The sequence below is a fragment of the Rhizomucor pusillus genome, assembly GCF_041956525.1.
Source record: "Rhizomucor pusillus strain CBS 183.67 unplaced genomic scaffold VTP01scaffold_2, whole genome shotgun sequence".
In the NCBI taxonomy this organism is placed as follows: Eukaryota; Fungi; Mucoromycota; class Mucoromycetes; order Mucorales; family Lichtheimiaceae; genus Rhizomucor; species Rhizomucor pusillus.
Genome location: NW_027192144.1, coordinates 26817 through 46245, shown reverse-complemented (window position 1 = coordinate 46245; position 19429 = coordinate 26817). Strand labels below are relative to the sequence as shown.

The 19429-nt window shown below is 44.3% G+C and overlaps 12 protein-coding genes across 12 annotated transcripts; 7 read left to right on the top strand and 5 right to left on the bottom strand.

Moving 5' to 3' along the window:
* Positions 1-361: 361 nt before the first annotated feature.
* On the top strand, positions 362-2474 carry VTP01DRAFT_4066 (uncharacterized protein; the record flags this gene model as incomplete). The annotated part of the gene is made up of 5 exons (XM_069382707.1): positions 362-1144; positions 1198-1268; positions 1329-1656; positions 1714-2114; positions 2180-2474. The coding sequence occupies 5 exons, from the start codon at positions 362-364 to the stop codon at positions 2472-2474; spliced, it is 1878 nt and encodes a 625-aa protein (XP_069243481.1).
* A 598-nt stretch (positions 2475-3072) lies between these two features.
* VTP01DRAFT_4065 (uncharacterized protein) lies at positions 3073-3816 on the top strand (the record flags this gene model as incomplete). Its single annotated transcript, XM_069382706.1, has 3 exons — positions 3073-3084; positions 3219-3470; positions 3535-3816. The coding sequence occupies 3 exons, from the start codon at positions 3073-3075 to the stop codon at positions 3814-3816; spliced, it is 546 nt and encodes a 181-aa protein (XP_069243480.1).
* Positions 3817-5399: 1583 nt separating this feature from the next.
* VTP01DRAFT_4064 (uncharacterized protein) lies at positions 5400-6536 on the bottom strand (the record flags this gene model as incomplete). Its single annotated transcript, XM_069382705.1, has 5 exons — positions 5400-5602; positions 5665-5788; positions 5959-6136; positions 6204-6228; positions 6296-6536. 5 exons carry the CDS (start codon positions 6534-6536, stop codon positions 5400-5402), a joined length of 771 nt encoding a protein of 256 aa, XP_069243479.1.
* Positions 6537-7811: 1275 nt separating this feature from the next.
* On the top strand, positions 7812-8353 carry VTP01DRAFT_4063 (uncharacterized protein; the record flags this gene model as incomplete). Its single annotated transcript, XM_069382704.1, has 3 exons — positions 7812-7953; positions 8023-8181; positions 8250-8353. 3 exons carry the CDS (start codon positions 7812-7814, stop codon positions 8351-8353), a joined length of 405 nt encoding a protein of 134 aa, XP_069243478.1.
* A 640-nt stretch (positions 8354-8993) lies between these two features.
* VTP01DRAFT_4062 (uncharacterized protein) lies at positions 8994-9819 on the top strand (the record flags this gene model as incomplete). Its single annotated transcript, XM_069382703.1, has 4 exons — positions 8994-9024; positions 9091-9138; positions 9210-9608; positions 9680-9819. 4 exons carry the CDS (start codon positions 8994-8996, stop codon positions 9817-9819), a joined length of 618 nt encoding a protein of 205 aa, XP_069243477.1.
* Positions 9820-10002: 183 nt separating this feature from the next.
* VTP01DRAFT_4061 (60S ribosomal protein eL38) lies at positions 10003-10528 on the bottom strand (the record flags this gene model as incomplete). Its single annotated transcript, XM_069382702.1, has 4 exons — positions 10003-10031; positions 10100-10222; positions 10283-10343; positions 10526-10528. 4 exons carry the CDS (start codon positions 10526-10528, stop codon positions 10003-10005), a joined length of 216 nt encoding a protein of 71 aa, XP_069243476.1.
* A 559-nt stretch (positions 10529-11087) lies between these two features.
* VTP01DRAFT_4060 (uncharacterized protein) lies at positions 11088-12414 on the top strand (the record flags this gene model as incomplete). The annotated part of the gene is made up of 2 exons (XM_069382701.1): positions 11088-11715; positions 11777-12414. 2 exons carry the CDS (start codon positions 11088-11090, stop codon positions 12412-12414), a joined length of 1266 nt encoding a protein of 421 aa, XP_069243475.1.
* Positions 12415-12457: 43 nt separating this feature from the next.
* VTP01DRAFT_4059 (uncharacterized protein) lies at positions 12458-13469 on the bottom strand (the record flags this gene model as incomplete). The annotated part of the gene is made up of 3 exons (XM_069382699.1): positions 12458-12700; positions 12768-13043; positions 13113-13469. 3 exons carry the CDS (start codon positions 13467-13469, stop codon positions 12458-12460), a joined length of 876 nt encoding a protein of 291 aa, XP_069243474.1.
* Positions 13470-13549: 80 nt separating this feature from the next.
* On the top strand, positions 13550-14520 carry VTP01DRAFT_4058 (uncharacterized protein; the record flags this gene model as incomplete). The annotated part of the gene is made up of 7 exons (XM_069382698.1): positions 13550-13580; positions 13664-13726; positions 13786-13877; positions 13950-14022; positions 14079-14182; positions 14243-14367; positions 14436-14520. 7 exons carry the CDS (start codon positions 13550-13552, stop codon positions 14518-14520), a joined length of 573 nt encoding a protein of 190 aa, XP_069243473.1.
* A 59-nt stretch (positions 14521-14579) lies between these two features.
* On the bottom strand, positions 14580-15378 carry VTP01DRAFT_4057 (uncharacterized protein; the record flags this gene model as incomplete). Its single annotated transcript, XM_069382697.1, has 6 exons — positions 14580-14591; positions 14674-14771; positions 14842-14957; positions 15008-15165; positions 15234-15296; positions 15376-15378. The coding sequence occupies 6 exons, from the start codon at positions 15376-15378 to the stop codon at positions 14580-14582; spliced, it is 450 nt and encodes a 149-aa protein (XP_069243472.1).
* Positions 15379-15557: 179 nt separating this feature from the next.
* VTP01DRAFT_4056 (uncharacterized protein) lies at positions 15558-16503 on the bottom strand (the record flags this gene model as incomplete). Its single annotated transcript, XM_069382696.1, has 3 exons — positions 15558-16168; positions 16239-16383; positions 16456-16503. 3 exons carry the CDS (start codon positions 16501-16503, stop codon positions 15558-15560), a joined length of 804 nt encoding a protein of 267 aa, XP_069243471.1.
* A 683-nt stretch (positions 16504-17186) lies between these two features.
* VTP01DRAFT_4055 (uncharacterized protein) lies at positions 17187-19323 on the top strand (the record flags this gene model as incomplete). Its single annotated transcript, XM_069382695.1, has 4 exons — positions 17187-17777; positions 17839-18258; positions 18313-18366; positions 18421-19323. The coding sequence occupies 4 exons, from the start codon at positions 17187-17189 to the stop codon at positions 19321-19323; spliced, it is 1968 nt and encodes a 655-aa protein (XP_069243470.1).
* Positions 19324-19429: the final 106 nt, after the last annotated feature.

Sequence of the window (19429 nt, the reverse complement as noted above, 5' to 3'; positions counted from 1 at the left end):
TCGACCATTGATATACCTCTTGACCGAATTATGCTTGCAGCTTCTCTGCTCTCTGGAGTCTTCCCCTGGGCTCTGTGATCTCTTGCGTCTATACAAATTCTTACTCATATTCTATGGCGTGCGTGCGGCGTGACAAGTATATTTTGCTTGCAAGTGCATATCATTCTAACCAGGCAAGTCTCTCTTACCTAGAAGCATCTCTCTGTCCCGGGTATGACGTTAAACTGCCCACAGTGCCTGCTGGTGTGCCGCCCCCTCAAAAATGTATTTTTTATACATTGTCTTTCCGCTTTAAGCGGGATAACAACAAACTTGTTTGGGCGGCTTAATTCGAGCTTTTTTTGAAGATCGATCGTAGACGATGCCATCCACCCTCCCAGACAAGAAGAAAAAGAAGCACGACGATTCAAAAGGAAAGCGGAAACGGCAGGATCGGGAAGAATCGGGCGACGCAGTTAACATTGAACGGGAAGACAAGAAACGTCAAAAGAAAGATAATGACGATGTCATAGAGGTCACCAAACCACTTGGAACGCAAGAGATTTCAAACCGCCCAGAAACAGGACAAGTGCAAGAGCAGCGACACAACGTAGATATTACTGACGCCCACATCGACAATGAAGAAAGGGGTTCGAATAACAAAGATGTGGACGAAGACGAAACGCCAATGGAAAGAGAAGAGGATCAGGGCTTGGTAGCCTTTCCAAGGCTTGCACAGCCAGCTGGACCATCAAAAGACGAATTGAAAAGGCTTGAAGATATGACTATACCCGAATGGCTGTCGCACCCAACTGTCGTTTCTCCGGATCAGACCTGCGAGCTGGATAAAGTCGGGTTATCCGAGCGAATTATCAGTCGATGCAAAGATCTGGGGCTTGTCAACTTCTTTGCAGTGCAGATGACGGTTATTCCAGTTTTCTTGCGGCGGCAGGCACTGTACGATACCCACCGACCACCGGGAGATCTTTGTATATCTGCACCAACTGGCAGCGGCAAGACGCTGGCATACGTGCTGCCGGTTGTCGATATTTTATCAAAACGCGTCGTTCCACGCTTGCGAGCGCTCGTTGTCTTGCCAACAAGAGATCTCGTTATCCAGGTCAAGGAGACCTTTGATGCGTTCGTCAAAGGTACTGATCTGAAGGTTAGTTTAACCTTTCTATCTGCAAAAGCATGTTATTCTTAAATATCGTACAGGTCGCTGCTGTGTATGGACAACATTCATTTGTCCAAGAACAACAAATGTTGGTAGGGAAGTCTCAAGACGGGTACGGACAAATATTATAGCAAATGCAAATCCAAGTTGAGCCTTACGGAAAGCATTGTAGATATCCTGGCGGGCAAAGTCGAGTGGATATCTTGATAGCGACTCCTGGCCGACTCACTGATCACATTCGAGAAACACGAAATTTCACCTTGCAGCATCTGCGTTTTCTCGTCATCGACGAAGCCGATCGTTTGTTAAATCAGAGTTACAATGATTGGTTGAACCAAATACTTGCAGCTACACGCCCGACTGTGAACCCTGATGCGCCGTCTTTAACTTTCAAAAAGGACGAGTTTGGTGTAAACGAACCGGATGCCATTTCTCCAGCATTTTTAAATTCACACTATACATTACCAAAGACAGATCTGGATATGCCCAAAGTTCCATCTGTAAGTTAAAGAACAAACGCGAAAACACAAATCTTTTTGGTTACTGACAGTATGCAGATACAAAAACTGCTATTTTCAGCTACATTAACAAAGAATCCCGCGAAAATTGCCGGGTTACATCTAATGAACCCAGAGTACATATCTATTCAACGATCCACATTAGACGGCGACATTCCCGCTTACACAACACCAGCTGGACTGAAAGAATACATGACTGTTTGCTCATCAGAACGAAAACCACTCACATTTATCTATCTTGTGCATCAATTCAACATCAAATCATGCCTGTGCTTCACAAAATCTGTCGAGTCTACAAAACGGTTGCAAACGCTGGTGGAAGCGTTTGAAGAGAGGCAGTCGCAATGGCCAAAAGTAACAGTCGCCGAATATTCTAGTGAGCTGCCAATGAACGAACGCAAATCGATGCTCAGACGCTTCCGAAACGGTGAAATTAACATGTAAGAAGGAAAGTCATTCGAATTGAATTTTAGATCATATTGACGCATTCTTTGAAAACATTTAGACTTGTATGCTCGGACTTGATTGGCCGCGGTATCGACTTGGATACTGTGCAAGTCGTCGTAAGTTACGATGTCCCTTGGTTCATGGAAAAGTACATCCACCGAGTCGGTCGTACTGCGAGAGCTGGCCGTGAGGGTGAAGCCTACACGTTGGTGGAAACTCAAGAAGCCAGGCCTTTCAAGGATGTCCTCAAAAATGCCAGCCATCTGCAACAAGTCAAGAATCTCAAGGTAGATAAAGCAAAACTCGCAGCTTACCAGGCAGATTACGATGCTGCTTTATCCAGTCTTGAATAAATATATAATACGCAATGTCCAAGTATTCATACTTTTGATTCTCTTGACGATGATCCCGCTAATGACCTATCCCGACGTTGGAATCTAAGCACATGAAGAAAGATATATAAAGTCATCCTCCGTTAATTTCGACCTGCTCGTTCCGTTGAAAGCGTTGATCTTCGAGAGGTGTTGAAAATAGCGAGGTGAAACGTTTTGGAAGCTGATAATAAAGCTGCCTCAGGCAACATTATGCCAATTATGTTATGGACTCCTCAGTATTTGTTTATGTGGCGTCTTCTACATACACTAAATACGTTCCAGCATTTCGATGACACTGGATCTTTCTTTCACGGTTTATCAATGGTTTCAAAAAGACGACGTAACTGAGAGAATGTCAGTTTTACCGCTGGTCAGAGGCAGGAGATACTCTAAAAAACGATAGAGTGCCCGAAGATGAACATGCAAGGTTTGCAGATTGGAGCAACCTTTAAATTCCACCTCGACTTTGCCCACACAAGTCTACAATAAGCAAGGTCGTAAAAAGAACCAAAAGAGGTGCTATAATTTCACCAATGCATGGAAAACACAAGCGATATAGAAAATCTGCACATCCAGTATGGCTTCTTGCGTTAGTATGTAAATATATATGTATACACTTTGTATATACTAAGATAGTCGACAGAAACTCAATAGGGCATTATCATTATGGATCCGAAATGCTGAAAACAACGGCATTTCCAAACATGGGATTTAAACGAACAGGCTGCGAAAGTGCTTGCGGAAAAGCTAAAACTGCTGGATGATGCTTTGAAGTGGTCGAACGGCTGGAAACGCCGCTTCAGGAAGCGGCATAAGTTGAAAAAGCATTCCTTGCATGGCGAGTCTCGTACGTCTGACGTCCAAGATGCCAACGACTTCATACACAGTATTCAAGACAAGTTATCACAATACGCGCTACGTGACGTTTACAATATGGACGAGACAGCTCTGCTGTATCAACGATATCCAAGTCCGGTTTCAAGGATGATAAATCCAGGTTGACTGTGACCTTAACATGCCATGCCGATGGTTCAGACAGATAGAGACCATTGATTGTATGCAAGCATCAAAAACCACGAGCTTTCAAGAAAAAAACGTTGCAGCGCAACTGGGCTTCTCCTTACCTTATTACAACGAAAACGCCTGGATGCCCCAAAGTATTTTTAAATCTTATCTTAAGCGATTCGACTCTATTATGCGATCGCAAGGACGCCATGTCTTGCTGCTTCTCGATAACTTCTCTGGCCACAAGTGCGATTATGGACCCACAAATGTGTGCCTATACTATTTGCCACCAAACCACCAAACACAACATCTATAGTCCAACCACTGAATGCTGGGATCATTAAGAACTTTAAAGGCGTTTACAAATAAGACTTGACACTGTACACACTTTAGAAATTTAGTGACACGAATAATTATTACAGAGAACTTCAGACCAAAGAGCGTACGATGCTGCCATGGGGGGAGCTTCCATGGAAGAGCTGTCATTGAACCGGAGACGCTTTTACGGGTAGATCAACTACAGGCCAAGCAATGGATAAGAAATGCCTGGGAGAATGTTAAGCAGGAGACTATTCAAAACTGCTGGAAGTCTACGGTTTTGAAGCATAATAATCTGAAACTGCAGGAAGCGAAGGGTGAGGTTCTATCGGGAGATTGAGGAACAAAAAAAAAGATATTCAGTCGCTTTGTCGTGACGTTTTCAGCGAAATAGTAAGCGCTAACCATATGATTGATCTTGATCTAGCTAAAGAAAGAGAAGCCGTGCATCCATACTTGACAGACGAGCAGATAGTCGAAGTGATTGAGGAAGAGGAGGACCGACAACTCAGTAATCAACATGCCGAAGAACATCAAAATGATTTGCAAAGAGGAATATGTCAAGCCGAGCTTCACAGTACAAGAAAAGCTTACTCATATATGCTCTGCATTGAACTTTCTAGGTGAGGAGCTGGATGACTTTATTGCTTTGAAGAAACCTTTGGGGGATCTCAGAGATAAGTTGCGCATCAAGCTCGATCGAAACACAGTATATTGACAGATTATTTTCAGTAACTCAAGTAAATGTTGCCCATACCCAAAGCACTATCACTTGCAATAAACTTCGTTAAGTTTGACGGCATCCTTGCTATTGGAATTAGAAAATAACGAGGTATTGGCATATTTCCATTTGTTTTTTGGTGGTTCCCACCAAGAGGATTGAAATTAAGAGGGTCGAAATTTACGGGGGATGACTCTATATATTTATGTTATAGATAGATGAACAACCTATGCATCAAATGAATTTTATAGTGGTCATACAGCATGAATAGATCTTTTATAAACGTTTTCTATTTGAAAGCAGGAGCCTTTGTGCTGTAAAACATATCTTGGTCTCCTCCTCTACATGATCTATATATTGCAGTTATATGTCTGTCCGAAGCAAATCACTTTAATAGATCACTCCAAGTGCCACTGGTTCTGCACGATAAAAAGAAATAACGATAGCAACCTAGAAGATATTTGCAAAAATTGTGTTTATCCTCTTTTTTCCAAATAAAAAAATATTGGTGCCATTTGTCTCACATTGATGGCGATTGGCAACGGTATATCAGCTTCATGTATCATGAAAGGGTACTCAAGGCAGTAATAGATTAGAGTGCTGTCCCATTTTATTTCCAATCCTAAGATTACTAACAAGTCTACAAAAAATATGATCCAGTAGTAATTCGCTTTTGTTTCCTACCGACGTTGTGCCTGGCTTTTACAGCTTAGAAGAACCGTATATGCTGTTGCGCCTTGTCACGCAACTGCTTGCGCAATATCTTCCCCGCTGGAGGCTTGATCGTAGACGCCGATAACAGCGGCGTTCTCAACGAGAGGGCACTGGAGTAGAAGAGCTTCCAATTCGGCAGGAGCAACTTAGGAACCTTTAAACTTCATCAGTTCTTTGACACGGTCGAGGATATACCAGTTGCCGCCCTTGTCCACGCGACCAACGTCACCTGTGTGCAGAAAACCATCCTTGTCAATTGTGGCGTCTGTCGCCTCTGGATCATCCAGATAGCCAATCATGATATTTGGTCCCTTGACGCATACTTCGCCAATCGAGCCTTCTGGAAGATCTATAAATGCATTGTCAATATCTCACTAGCATTTTAATTCGTAAGCTGCGTTGTGCACTCACCGCGACCGCCAGGATCCACCACTTTGGTCTGCATGCAAGGAAGCATCCTTCCGACCGATTCAGGTACCACTGTTTCCTTTGTTTGCATAGTAGCTACGGGCGAAATCTCCGACATTCCATACGCCTAACATCTCCAAAAGTAAGTGTTAATCCACGCAAATGTGTCGCACTGTATCCGGGCCGATCGGTGCAGCTCCGACGTTAAATGTACGAAGCGAGGACAAATCATAGTCGTCGACAATGGGATTGTTCAAAAGGTGCAGCAATATTGGCGGCGCGGCACATTATATCAACAGTATACTTCTCAAGTACGACAACTGTAGACCCATTGATAATTCCATTATTGATAAGTCGATTCAGCCCGGCAGCGTGGTACATGGGGAGGATGCCCAACAAAATTCGGTTGGTAGGGTCCAACCAGCTCTTCGAATACTCGGAATGCTCAATGACCATCGCGATACAGTTGTAGTGGCTAAGTTTGCAACACTGCGCGGAAGATAAAGAGATAGAGATGATGCATCGTTGCTGCTTCTACAAACCTTGTCATGACTCCTTTGCTTTTGCCTAGAATTCATATATATACTCGTAAGGATCAATGTGACTCGAGAACTGGGTCTACGTAGTTACGTACCTGTTGTTCCGCTTGAAAAGCACAAATAGGCAATGGCTTCTCGCGACTCTTGATCTGTCATCGCTAGCGGCCTTGGACTTTGAGAATAATCGACTAGCACGTCAAACCACGTTGGAACGCGTTGATGTGGATCGTGTTGGATGGAGAATACGCGGTCTTGCTGTAAACCGGCTTCTGACGCGGCCTCCAAAGCAACGTCCAAGAGAGATGGATGCACAATAAGTATCTTGGAGCGTGTCATACTCAGCTGACGCTGCAATTAAGAGACATTGTAGGATGCATTGGCAGGAGAAATGGTACCTCCTGTTACATACAATAGAGAATAGCAAGAAACAAGATTCAGACAATATTTTCGTTGCGATGACCACTACATAGTACACTCACCGGCTGACAAGGTGCCCAGAAAGATAGTAGACATGTGAATCTACATAAAAAAAGGATCCCACGTAAGTTTTTAATGACTACTACGTGAGTCGCTGCATAAATACATGCATTGTTTGGAGAAAAAACGCATAGACGATCTCCTCTTTGGAACCCCAGATTTTTCAGGCCTGCATGTACGGCAGGAACAAGGCGCTTCAAACCGTACGAGGTAATACTCTCACCCGTGTTTGCATCAATGTAAAGTGGATGCGTTTCAGGCTTGTTAGTGGGGTTGCTAAGCACCAGATCCACCAAGTTGGTGTACGCGTATTGTCGAGGATGAGTCTGTATATGTGACATATGCTATGCTGAGCGAAATAAACGAAGGAAAGGCGTTAGTGATCCAATGCATGTATCTTGCCGTTAAGCATTTTATATCTGAATGCTGTGGGAAAAAGATTTACCTTCCCCAGATCCTTAAATTAATATTCATGGAAAAACTTTCTCCAGCTTCTTGTGCCTGAATCAATCTTTTGAGTGATAGACCTATTTGGATCTGTTGTCTCATAACCAACAAATAGATACACTAGCTCTTCAGATTAAAATGCTTATGAAGGCTATTATAAACCTGAAAATATGTTGTTATCTGTTAGACTCATGTAAATAGAAATTTGCAGTTGGGATATTGCTTACGAGGAAAATGGAACCAAGATTCACACCCTCCGACGAGTTCCCAGAGCACGGTGTTTAGTGCAATGTGATTCCGATCTATTGCTCTAACTATGGTGGCGTACAATAGTAAAGTGAAACAAAACGTTTTTGCGGTGCATGCATTGATACCTCCTGTAGTTGCTAGGAGAGCAGATCGAGATACCTTGACTAGGGGCGACGAATGTTGTACAGCCTTATCTCCACAACAGCCTTTAAACTTGATAATCTAGCAACGCAATTTGATATCTGATGGTTATTTAACGGATATTTCCGTTGAAAAATGAAATACATTATGCTATCATACATATGGGAATGCCGATAGTGGCTTGACTCTGCTGGATTCTATGCAAGTCGCGGTTTGACGTTTGTGCATAGGCTTTATGGCGAACAAAGGCGAAAGTAAGACCACAATATTTGTAGGCAAGTATAACACGCTGTTGCGATGAACTATCTCCCGTACAACGTATTAACGGTCTCAAAATTAGGTGGTCTCGACAAGGATGTGACAGAATCCATCCTACATGCAGCATTCATTCCCTTCGGCAACATTGTGTCAGTACAGTTAGCGGTAGATCCATCAACGAGTACGTGATGCAGACCTGTCCAGCTTCGTTTTGTAGCGTGTTCTCTAACTATTGAACGCTGCTAAACAGGCGCGGAGGAACATAAAGGATATGGCTTTGTAGAATATGAATTACCGGAAGATTGCGAAGCGGCTATAGATAATATGCACCAAGCCGAAATCAATGGAAGGGTTATTAAAGTACGAAGAGCACAACCACAGCGTATCATTGCTGGATCTAATCGCGCAAGTAAGTATCTTCTACTTGTTTGCGTGGATGTTTGGATAGTCGAACCGTTGCTCACATCGGCGCGATAGTTTGGAGCACGGACGAATGGTTACAGCAGCACGCACTACCAGAGAACGAAGATGCGACAGATGCAAAGTCTCCACCAGGACCTCCTCCTCCGGAATCAGCATAGAAAGGAAAAAAGAGAGAGAAGAAGAGAAAGAAAGATAATCAATATCTATCCCCTCGTCCTTACATTGTCGCTACGGAGAACTTGTCCGTTCGTGCATACACACAAATCTTTCCGTTCAAGTGATGAACAAGAAAAATTTAAGAGAACTGTAGCATTTAAGGATGCATATTTTCATAGTTGAAAGTTCGTTGGCCTACTTAACACTGAGAAATCAAATTTCAAAACCAGGCAGCAACGACAATGCGGGCTGTGCGTTCTTTTCCGTTCCAGACAACCCCACTTACCGCCACTATGGATCCTGCATCGGAGGAAACTTGTCGTTCATTACTTACAGAATACTTGATTCATCATTGCTTCAAGAACACTGCCAAAGCTTTCATAAATGAGACCAAAAAACTGGACGCGTGCAGCAACGGCATACTCTACCGTAAACTATGTCATGACAATGGCATAGATAAAAAGAAAAGAACCCATCCCAATGGTACGTTGCAGCAAATACATAGTTTAGTGCTTAGACCGGTGACTAGGATGTTTCCCTTTGCCTTTGTCGGCAGGGGAACTAGTGGGCAATGGTTGATTATTACTAGGCATGACAGGAATTTTTTACTCAAGCAAACGCTGTTGGCGCATAGGTGATGATATGGATATTGATCAAGTGCCAGTTAACGAAGGTACTCTACAAATATATGTATATTACACAATATAAAGTGCAGTGTGTTGACAATGACAACAAAAAGATCCGATAGAAGATGATTTACGATGGTCGCTTCTGGACGCACGGAAACGTATGTGCTCAGCTGGCTGGTCTCGTTTCGCTTGTGCATATATCTAAATTTGCTGCATTTGGCAATGATAGAACTTTACGATGCAATAGTGCAAGGCAATATACCCCAAGCATTTGACTTGATTTACCGACATTTTCCTTCACTGGCTGCGCAGGATCCTAACGCTCCACCGACACCCGAACCCCGAGTTATCGAACACAACAGCAGCATAGACCCGTCGCATCTGCGATACATACTTTTCAAGTTGCGATGCCAGCAATTCATTGAAATCATCCGATCATCTGACTCTGTGCAAGCAATTGAGTTTGCAAAGATGTACCTGAGACCGCAGCATAAAGATCACCAACATTTACGGGACGAGGTTTCAGTCTTGATTGCATATTCGTCTCCTGAAGAATCCAACTATCGGCATCTACTAAACCAGGAGCGCCGTCAGGAACTCGCTGATCAAGTGAACACTGTAGTGCTAGGTAAGAGCATCGTTTGCATTATCATCAAAGCTTCTGTTATTCTTATTACTCCTTGTTTTCCTGCAACCAAGCCTTATCCAATCTTAAATGCGAAACAGCTCTGGAGAAGATTCAAAAGCAGATCACTCTTGTCCAAAAGGAACTCGGTAGCATCGATGTGACACAATCGAACATTGATGACAAGGATAACCGAGACAAGATGTCAATGTAAACTTCCGCACACGCACGCACGCATGCACGCTCCAATTCCATCTCCAACACGATTCTCAACACATAGCTTGTAAATAGACCAGGGCGACGAATAAAGAAATGTTACAAAAAAGGGGCCGAGTTCAAAGCAGGACGACGATAACGATGTTGGGTCCAAAACATGGCTCGATCGCTTCCTTTTTTTTTATTTGCTGATTTCAGTGACAGAGAGAGCTATCGAAGCAAACATGCAACAACGTTAGCAGCTTGGTGGGTTAATTTGATGTTGTACCGTTACATACCAGGAGGAAGGGATTGTCTCAACTTTTGAGCCTTCTGCTTGTCCTTGACGACAAGGGTGTACAAGTAGCGGGAGCAGCGAAGCTTGAACTTGACATTGTCAGAGTTCTTCTTGATGCGAGCAGCTAAAAGGAACCATATGTTAACGACCAAAATTTGTTAACAATGAATTATAACAAACGTACAGCTAGCGTCCTTTCTGCGGGCAATTTCGAGGAACTCCTTGATATCCTTGATCTGCTTAGGCTATTGAGACGCAAAAAGGAGTCCATGTTAGCTCAATTGTCCACTGCAATGCGGTTTGACATGTCCCTCTCCCGGGGTCGTCAAATACTGATTTCATCTCATCCATCCATCCATTCATCCATCATCCATGCTACTCTGTGTGCACAGAAACGAGGTGTGATCCATTATTGTGGTATACGTACCATCGCTGTTGCTAAGGAAAAGAGGGATTGCCAAAGGTTGCCATGCGAAGTCGGCTTTCAGCGGAGGTGATATCCAAAAATGGTAATGGCGCCCATACTGTACTTGCTTATCCTTTCTGGCTGATTTGCTGACAGAAACCCACTGCAAACATTCTACTATCACAGATATTAGACTGTAACTACACTTGAAAGAAGATTCGAGATTTCCATGTGTATACGACAAAAACTCTAGAATGAGAATATATTTTTGAGAATGGTTTATGGCAGCAGAAGACGTCTGCTAATAGCGTGGGACATTTTGAATATTTTTTTACAGTTTTGTATAAACAGTTGGGGCTGGCATACATAATATGTCTATCAGATTTTCTTGCTAACCTTACTGCTGGAAGCTTGAGCAGTAAGCTCGTGTCGCCAGCCTTGTTTCGGAGGAAACCTAGATATGAGAAATTATGCTCGGCGAGTTACTGACTGTCTCAAACAGTTGACAGGATATATAAAGTCGAGTGTACATGTTTGTTTGTGAGCTGTAAAAACAAACAGTTCTTCCTCTGTCGATCCAAACATGCACGATATCGAGCAAGGAGAAATCAAAACGACGATCCATCAACAAGAATTTGATTCAAGGCCAACTGAGACCAAGGATATTAATAGCAGTGGCAGCATCAAAAGTAGTAGAAAATTATCATACTTTGTCAAAGGATGCATTCTCCTTATCATTGTAGCTATTGTTGTTGCGCTGGCAACACTGCCAAACATTATTCGAAATCTCAATGATGGCCAAGGTATTATTGCGAACACAGGCAGTGATGGGCTGTTCCCTTCAACAACAGTATCTCCTGCACCTACTGCTACACCAGATCCACGGCTTTCACGCTCGTTCTATGGCATTGACTATACACCTCATGGCGCCCAAGCACAATTCCAATGCGGTATTTCACAGCAGCAAGTAAACCAAGATCTCCAAGTCTTGCAGCAACTTACGTCGCGCATACGCTTGTATGGCATGGACTGCGATCAAGCGTCACTGGTCATGGAGGGTATCAAGCAGCTGAAACTCGACATGGGTGTACTTTTGACACTGTGGGTGGACGGCAACCAGACAACGTACGAAAGACAATACAAAATCTTCTGGGATGTAGTCCGAAAATATGGCGGTGACCACATCCTGGGTGTCTCAGTGGGCAACGAAGGTAAATCGTTTCGGCGGGAACAAGTTATAATAAGCAGCTGGACTTACACCGTAAATTGCAGCAATCTTTAGAAAACAAATTACAACCAACGATCTTATATCCTTGATCAAAGATGTCAAGACGAAGCTCCAAGGTCTCGGCTACTCGCATATCCCGGTTTACACAACCGAGATCAATGATCTGAAACACTTGATACCAGAAGAAGACGCGGTCCTCGACAATGTCCATCCGTTCTTTGCTGGTACGCACGTGGAAGATGCCGCCAACTGGACATGGCAGTATTTCTACGACGTGGACCAGTATCCAACCATCAAGATCGCGAGAGAGCTGGGACTCAACCAGACACAGGCAAAACCGGCGATTATCAGTGAGATTGGATGGCCAACGCATCCTCGAGAGCGCAATATCGAAGGTGCAGTTCCATCTGTTGAAAATATGCAGGCTTTGCTCGAGACATTTATCTGCGAAGCCAACGAGCGCGGTTTGCCTTACTACTGGTTCGAGTTTAAGGATCAGCCGTGGAAGGAGGCTGCATTCAACGAGACCCGCGAGGCATACTGGGGATTATTTGATAAAGATCTCAATCTCAAGCCATCAAAAATGCCCAAGTGTCCACTGGCGCCGTGGAAGAAAGGAGATACCAGCATACCCCAACCTGTTCCTGTCGGAAGCAGGACCAACGACGCTCCTGAGGAATAATAGGGTCAATATTATTACTAATAAAGTACAGGATGTGCATATATTATTGCTTGCGTTGTTGTTTGCTAGCATCCATGATGGGTAAATGCAGTAGTTGTCGAACTCTGTTGGATCGAAAAGCGATGTTTTGGGCGACACTGTACCAGCTGGATGTAAACCAGTAAAGCCCTAACGCCATTGGCGCCTGCGCCGCGATAGGGATAAATAAGAGCGAAATGACTCGGAAAATGTTAGTCAAAACTTTCTGCGTAGTCGTCTGCTTGCCCTTGGCAAGCCATGCATTCATCTGATGTTTCCAAGCAAAGAATTGTTAATTAAAAGATATACTATTGCTTTTTTCCTCAATAAATTACCTCAACGTTGATCAGATTGCCCGCACCTATAAGCACGGGAAAGACCATCGTAGGATCGGGAACCGTGAGATCAGTCACCCAGCCGAACCCGCCGTCCGCAAGCTCTGCAGCCGGTCCATCTGCTAACTGACCATAATATGGCAACTCTAGTCCACAAAGATGGCGGATTGTCATTGTCATGGAAACGAACAATGGAAATTGGATGTAAGGTAACAGCAAAAGTTTCCAGCGCTGACAGCCGTGATGTGCATAAATTTCAGAGACTTTTCGTCGGTACTACGGTGAGAAGAGCAACGTGTAAACAGAAGGTAGATGATAGGCTTGATTGAAAAAGAAAGAAAGCACCTGTTTTTGAAGTTCACTCTGGTACTTTTGATAATCCATGTTTTTGCCCTTGGATTCGCGTGCTACCTGCATTTTGAGTGTTTCTGCCCAGCTTTGCAGCATGGGTGCAAGTTGTATCATGCGGCCGATGCTTCTTTGCTGGTATACGGCAATGGGTAACGTGAGACAGGATCGCAAAGCGACGGTGGAGGTCACAATGGTCGCCCACCACGGTAACCCGACCGCTGTCGAGTGAAGCGTCTCAAGTACAGATGCATTCCCTGCAAGAACAACAGGCAAGCTTGTTGCTTGGTTGATGCACGGAAACCGTTGTCTTGATTGCTGCAAAAGTACCCGCCTCGCTAGTGTCCGAGGCATTTCACCGTTTGATCAATGACAAGGGGAATGCGGTAACTCAAAAAACGAGAAAGGAAAAGTGAAGCCCTTCTTCCACCACCATGAAGATTTACACAAAGACGGGAGATAAAGGTCATTGCCCTGATGCTTTGCTTTAGCATGCGGGCATGTTTGCAAAGAAAGAAGGAGAAAGCTCATTCTTTATGGTCGTACAGGAACGTCAAGTCTTTACAATGGTGAGCGACGCGACAAGGACGATCTAATCTTTGAAGCGCTTGGTAAACCGAAAATGACGGTGGAGACAAGTTCTATAAAGTTAAACAAACTGGGCTCGTAGGCACAACCGACGAGCTGACATCGCATTTGGGCTTGGCTTTGGAGTTTTGCGAAGAGGGTGAATTGCTTACATTATGCGCGCAGATCCAATGGGTACGCGAAATTACTTTGTGGGGAAATGATAGGGGAATGCTCAGATAGTCTCGGTCTATCCATCATCACCAGGTGCAATGCTGTCTCCAAGACATTGGATCAAACGTAGCTACTCCACGAGAACGTTCCAACGATGCTAAAAAGGGTAACAGAGCAGCCATCGCCGCAATCCACGTATACGCCTTTGCTAACATGCGGTAGCACGCACTATATTTGATCCTGATGGAAACTTGTGTGCGCAATTGGAACGCTGGATTGATGAGATGGACGCTCATTTGCCGCAACTGACGCAGTTCATCCTTCCGGTAAAGACAAATATTCGAATTGCGTTTGAGTATCACTGATGAGTCAAGGGTTGTTTGTAGTCCGGTGGAAAAGCCAGCGCCAGTCTGCATGTAGCACGAGCTGTCTGCCGCCGCGCAGAGAGAAGGTTGCAACCACTTGTCCGGTCGCATCTCTGTGACGAAAGCACTGCTGTTTACCTAAACCGGTAAAAAGCAATCCATCTTTGATATAGCCATCTTCCCAAGTGCTCACTCAGCCTTTCACGCTACATAGGTTGAGTGATTATCTCTTTACGGCAGCTCGTTTTGCCGCAATGAAGCAAGGAAAGATGGAAAAGATATACAAAAAGCAGTCGTAAAAAGCAGGAAAGAGGTCTTGATTTGTTTAGTCGGTTACAAGCAATGTGATGTTATACCACTATTTATTTGCCTAATGAAGAGAAAGAAAGGCGTAAATACAACGAAAGGAAGCCAAGAGCTGACAAATAAACTTTTGGATCGCAAGCACATACCATCATTTTTACAAACTCCTCGTAATTAATCTGCCCATCCCCATCCCTATCAGCTTCGCGGATCATTTCATCCAACTCTGCTTGCGTAAGCTTTTCGCCTGCAGGCATGAAAATAGATATAAATAATCTTTGTATTTTTTGCAGCATAATATACACTTGACAACTTACCGATTGACGTCATGACACTTCGAAGCTCGGTGGCAGAGATGTATCCATTACCATCCTTATCAAACACTTGGAAGGCTTCCCGCAACTCCTGTTGCGGGTCGGTTGAGCGCCTTTGCCTGGATTCAGTGTCAACGGTGGTCTAACAGGACGATGCAAGAACATTTACCGAACAAGCATGGACAGGAACTCGTTAAAGTCGATGGAACCGCTTCCGTCCGCATCCACCTCCTGAATCATATCACGAAGCTCAGATTCGGTCGGTGTGAGGTTGAGCGATCTCATGACAGCACCGAGTTCGGACGCGTCAATGGTTCCACTTCCGTCCTAATTTTGATGACGTCCACAGTCAATAGACGATCTATGGTTCACACTCTGGCCTTCCAGCTACTTGCTTTGTCGAAAAGATCGAATGAAGCCTTGTACTCTGCGATTTGTTCTTGCGATAACTGATCAGCCTGTGCGACCTGTGTGTTAGATATAAACTTGCGTGCAACGAAAAGAAAGGGCGGGAGATAGGAAAGCAGAATTCTGTACCATGATTGCGTAAGGACGGAAAATAAGGTAAGGAAAAGGGAGAAAGAGAGAAAGGAAAAAAGAAACGACTTTGAAACGGATTGTTATGCCCTTTTTATTTTTTTGTTTCTCGGCGTGTGCGCGCGGGAGGGGAATTGTACAACCTGATGAAGATTCTATAGACTCTTGTGTGTGTGAGTCTGTTATTTCGCCTCATCTTCCGACGAAGAGTAGCCGAGTGCGGTGGGAGTGAATCCTTTTGGATGGACAAGGCATCCAGGGCAGGTGCAGCCGAAACCACAATAGCAGGTCATGATTTTCGAAACGGTTTGAGCATTCATCACGCATGACGTCTGTAGCGGCGTTATCGTCACGAGCACCGATTCTCCCTGAAAATTCTGAAGACAGTTTGTGGTACACGATGGGTGAGGTGTCAGGCTGCCACAGGAGCCACCTATCAGGCTACCAACCGCCGACGGCGCCGATGCCGTTGTCGCTGCCATCATGCTATCCGCATTGTACTCGAGGGTATTATCCAGCAACTGCAACGAGTCTAGTCCCAGGTCAGCCACTGTAGACGGCGGTGCGGGCTCTTCCTTTTCCTGCTGCGGCCTGCTGCCGTTGATGCTGCTAACGCTGCCGTTGTTGTTGTTGTTGTTGTTGTTGTTGTTGTTGCTACCACTGACTGTGGCGTGCAGCGAACATACGTTCTCCATCGCTTTGGATTTTTGATGACATGGTACAAGGACTACTTTAGCTTTTTCAGTGCATGTACAAGGGGTCAGTGATCCTTCTTGACAGTTTGCCGATACATCTAACAGCAATGCAGATAATTAGCCAGGTATGCACCGGAAGAAAGAAAAACAGCCACGAGAACAACTTACTGTTCGATTTGCAGATACATTTTGCGTGGATCTGCTTGGTCTTGCGCAGGTCTCTGCAATACGCACACTGACTGATTGGACGCCCTTTCCTGCGAACTTCTAATAGGGGCCGGTCGGTATGATTGCAGTTGGAGGAACGATGTCCCTGATTTTGGTATCCAATTTCAAATTAGAATCAACTCTGCTGCTTGCTTGCATCATTCTTTAAATTGCTTACCCTGATACACGATAGACATGCAAACTTTACACCGTCGTAGATGACCATTTTGGATTCTTTTCTTTTCTTTTTTGTTCGTTTCTTGTTGCTTGTGACAGACAGTAACGGATGTATATAGGGAAGAGGGAAAATAATCGAGAGAGACGAGAGGAAGAGGGAAATAGTTGAAAAAGTAGGATGCACAAAAGCTCAGTTGAGCTTGTAGTCGAACAAGAGAAGAGAGAAAAGTGCGCAAGGCTCAGCGAGCTTGGCTTTGTTCAGAAAGCAAAAGAAGTGCAGAGAATACGTCAATAGAATCAACACGAATGCTTACAGTGATATCGTGGAAGAAATTGATCATTACCAAATGCTAGCAGAATGAAACAATGGTGCTTTGGATTAAGAAAGAAATAATCTGTGGATATAAATACAAGCAATTAGATAAGAATGTTCAGTTAGGTTATTCAATAGAAAGAGTAAAAAGAAAGAGAGCACGGAAGTGAAGAAGGAAAGATGGAAGAAAAAAGCACAAAGAAAGGGGTGGACAAGTGGACAAGTTTTTGAGAATGCAATGCAATAACAACGCTGCGTGGCAGGCAGCTCTCATTTTAGTGGACCCGTTCACTCTCCGATTCCGCCTGTGCTCCCTCCTAAATCTTTTTTGTTACTTTCTGTGCCTGCACCTGTTTTCACTGTTCATTGACTCGCTACTACTGAAGCCTTCGACGTATACAGTGCAACCAAACGACGACATGCAGCTCATGCTGGAGAATCTCCAGTGCTTGCTGATGGACGCGTCAATGATCTCCATCCTCATCGCCACCGTCGTTGCGATCTCAAGCTTTCTTCTTGTTCTACGCATGTCTCATTGTTATCCTGAGTACAGCTCGTATCGAGAGTTCCTACAATCTCTTCTGTCTGGAATTATCATCATGTGCGGTACAATTGCGCATTACACTGGTCTCCGGTACCTTGCCGCCTTACCTCGTATTTACGTTCAATCCGGAATGATATGTTACGGCATTATTTCTCTCTTGCATCCAATTCTCCCCAGACTCTCAACACTGCGATTGTCCTTTGCCACTGTGCGCTGGGCTCTACGATCACGCTCAACCATCCTTGATGACGATGTGTCCTGTGACGACTGCCAACGCTTTGATGGCTTGTCTTATTCTCGATGCAATGTAGCCACCAGAAGCACTGCCGTCCACAACCTATCCAACCCTTTGCAGTTCACCCGATACGATCCAGATTCAATATGCATACGACCCGGTGCACCGCTGCCGTTAGTCTCAGGCCTCGTAAACACCGGCAATTCTTGCTATCTCAACTCTGTTCTCCAGGTAACGAAGACTAAGTAATCTTTCCCTGAAATCCAGAACACTTTGAGCTCACTCGAAACAGGTGCTGTCTTCTCTCCCAGGATTTCATGCATACCTTGAGCGAATACACCGATTTTCATCTGTGCATCCTCGACCGATCGCGCGATCATTGTTAAAAGTTCTACGACTTTTGATTCGTCCTGTCTACGGTCGAGCATCTTTCAGAGCTAAAGACGTCCTGGTGCCCGATTGCCAATTCAATGGTCACGAGCAGGAAGATGCGCATGAACTTTTCCAAACCATAACAAACGTGGTCTATGCAGAAATCGACAAAGTCAGAGCGGCTTCAGGGCTCAGGGATATTTTGACTTGTCCACCACGACAAACAAGGCGTTCATCGATTTTTTCCATATTTTCCACCTCGGATGATTATGATCTATTGAAAGATCCTTTCAAAGGACTACTAGGCAACCAAATTACATGCATGCAATGCGGATACTCGGTACGGTCAGAGACTACAAAGGAAACAATTTTTTCTAACTGTGGCAAATTACAGAAAGGAATTTGGCATTCTCCATTCAGCAATATACAACTTACATTACCGCAGACAGTAAGTTTTACATTTTAATTGAAGAAGGATATGAGCTCATTTGTATGGTACCAGTGTTCCACAACTTTGGAGGCCTGTTTGCGACAGTTCACAGACATTGAATATCTGTCGGATGCATCCTGTCGACGCTGCTCTTTTGTTGAAACCGTGGAAAAGATGTCCGCAGAGGTTGCTGGATTCAGAGAATTGGCGAAAGCTACAAAAGTCCCAGCAGAACGACGAGCGTTTCTGAGTGAAATGATTGTAGTGGAGAACCAGCGGCGCGAGCTTCAGCAAGCACTTGATCTCGATGACATTGAGAACGAAAAGTACGACAAAATCGTATCACGCACGATTAGCGGCGGAACGAGCAAGCAAGCGATGTTTGCCAGATTACCGAAAAATCTGTGCTTTCACCTATCCCGAACAGCTTTCGACATTTACGGCGATATTTATAAAAACAACTGTAACATTATCTTTCCTGAATACCTCGACATGACACCATACTGTATAACCGATGCATTACATACCAAAACATGCATACCTGTACCTACGAGTACCCCTACGAATACCAACCAAACAACTTACCTGTACAGATTAATGGGAGTAATTGTACATATCGGCGACCATGACTCTGGGCATTACATAGCCTACAAACGACACCTAACCGCGTCAAACTGCAACTGCAAGAGATGCAGGACATCGAACGGGGACAAAAAACAGCATACGACACTAATTGCAGATAATCTTTGGTACCGTATTTCCGACGAGCATGTGCAGCGCTGCACTGTCGACGAAGCACTGTTCCGAGCAGATGCGTATATGCTCATGTATGAAGCAATCCCCCAGCAACCAGTTGACTTGGATAACCTCTCACAAAACCATCACCTGATGCCCGAATTGATGGAATCCTTTATGTCTCTGTACTCGGAAGGTTCCATTGAAGCCCTGTCTATAGCACATACTTATGAAAATTGAAATTGCATTCTATCATATTAAAAGCGCATTGTAGGTAGTATTAAATATTAAGATCTGCGAGAAGGGGTTTATCTACGGAAAGTTCACATCTAAGAGAGTGTTTTAA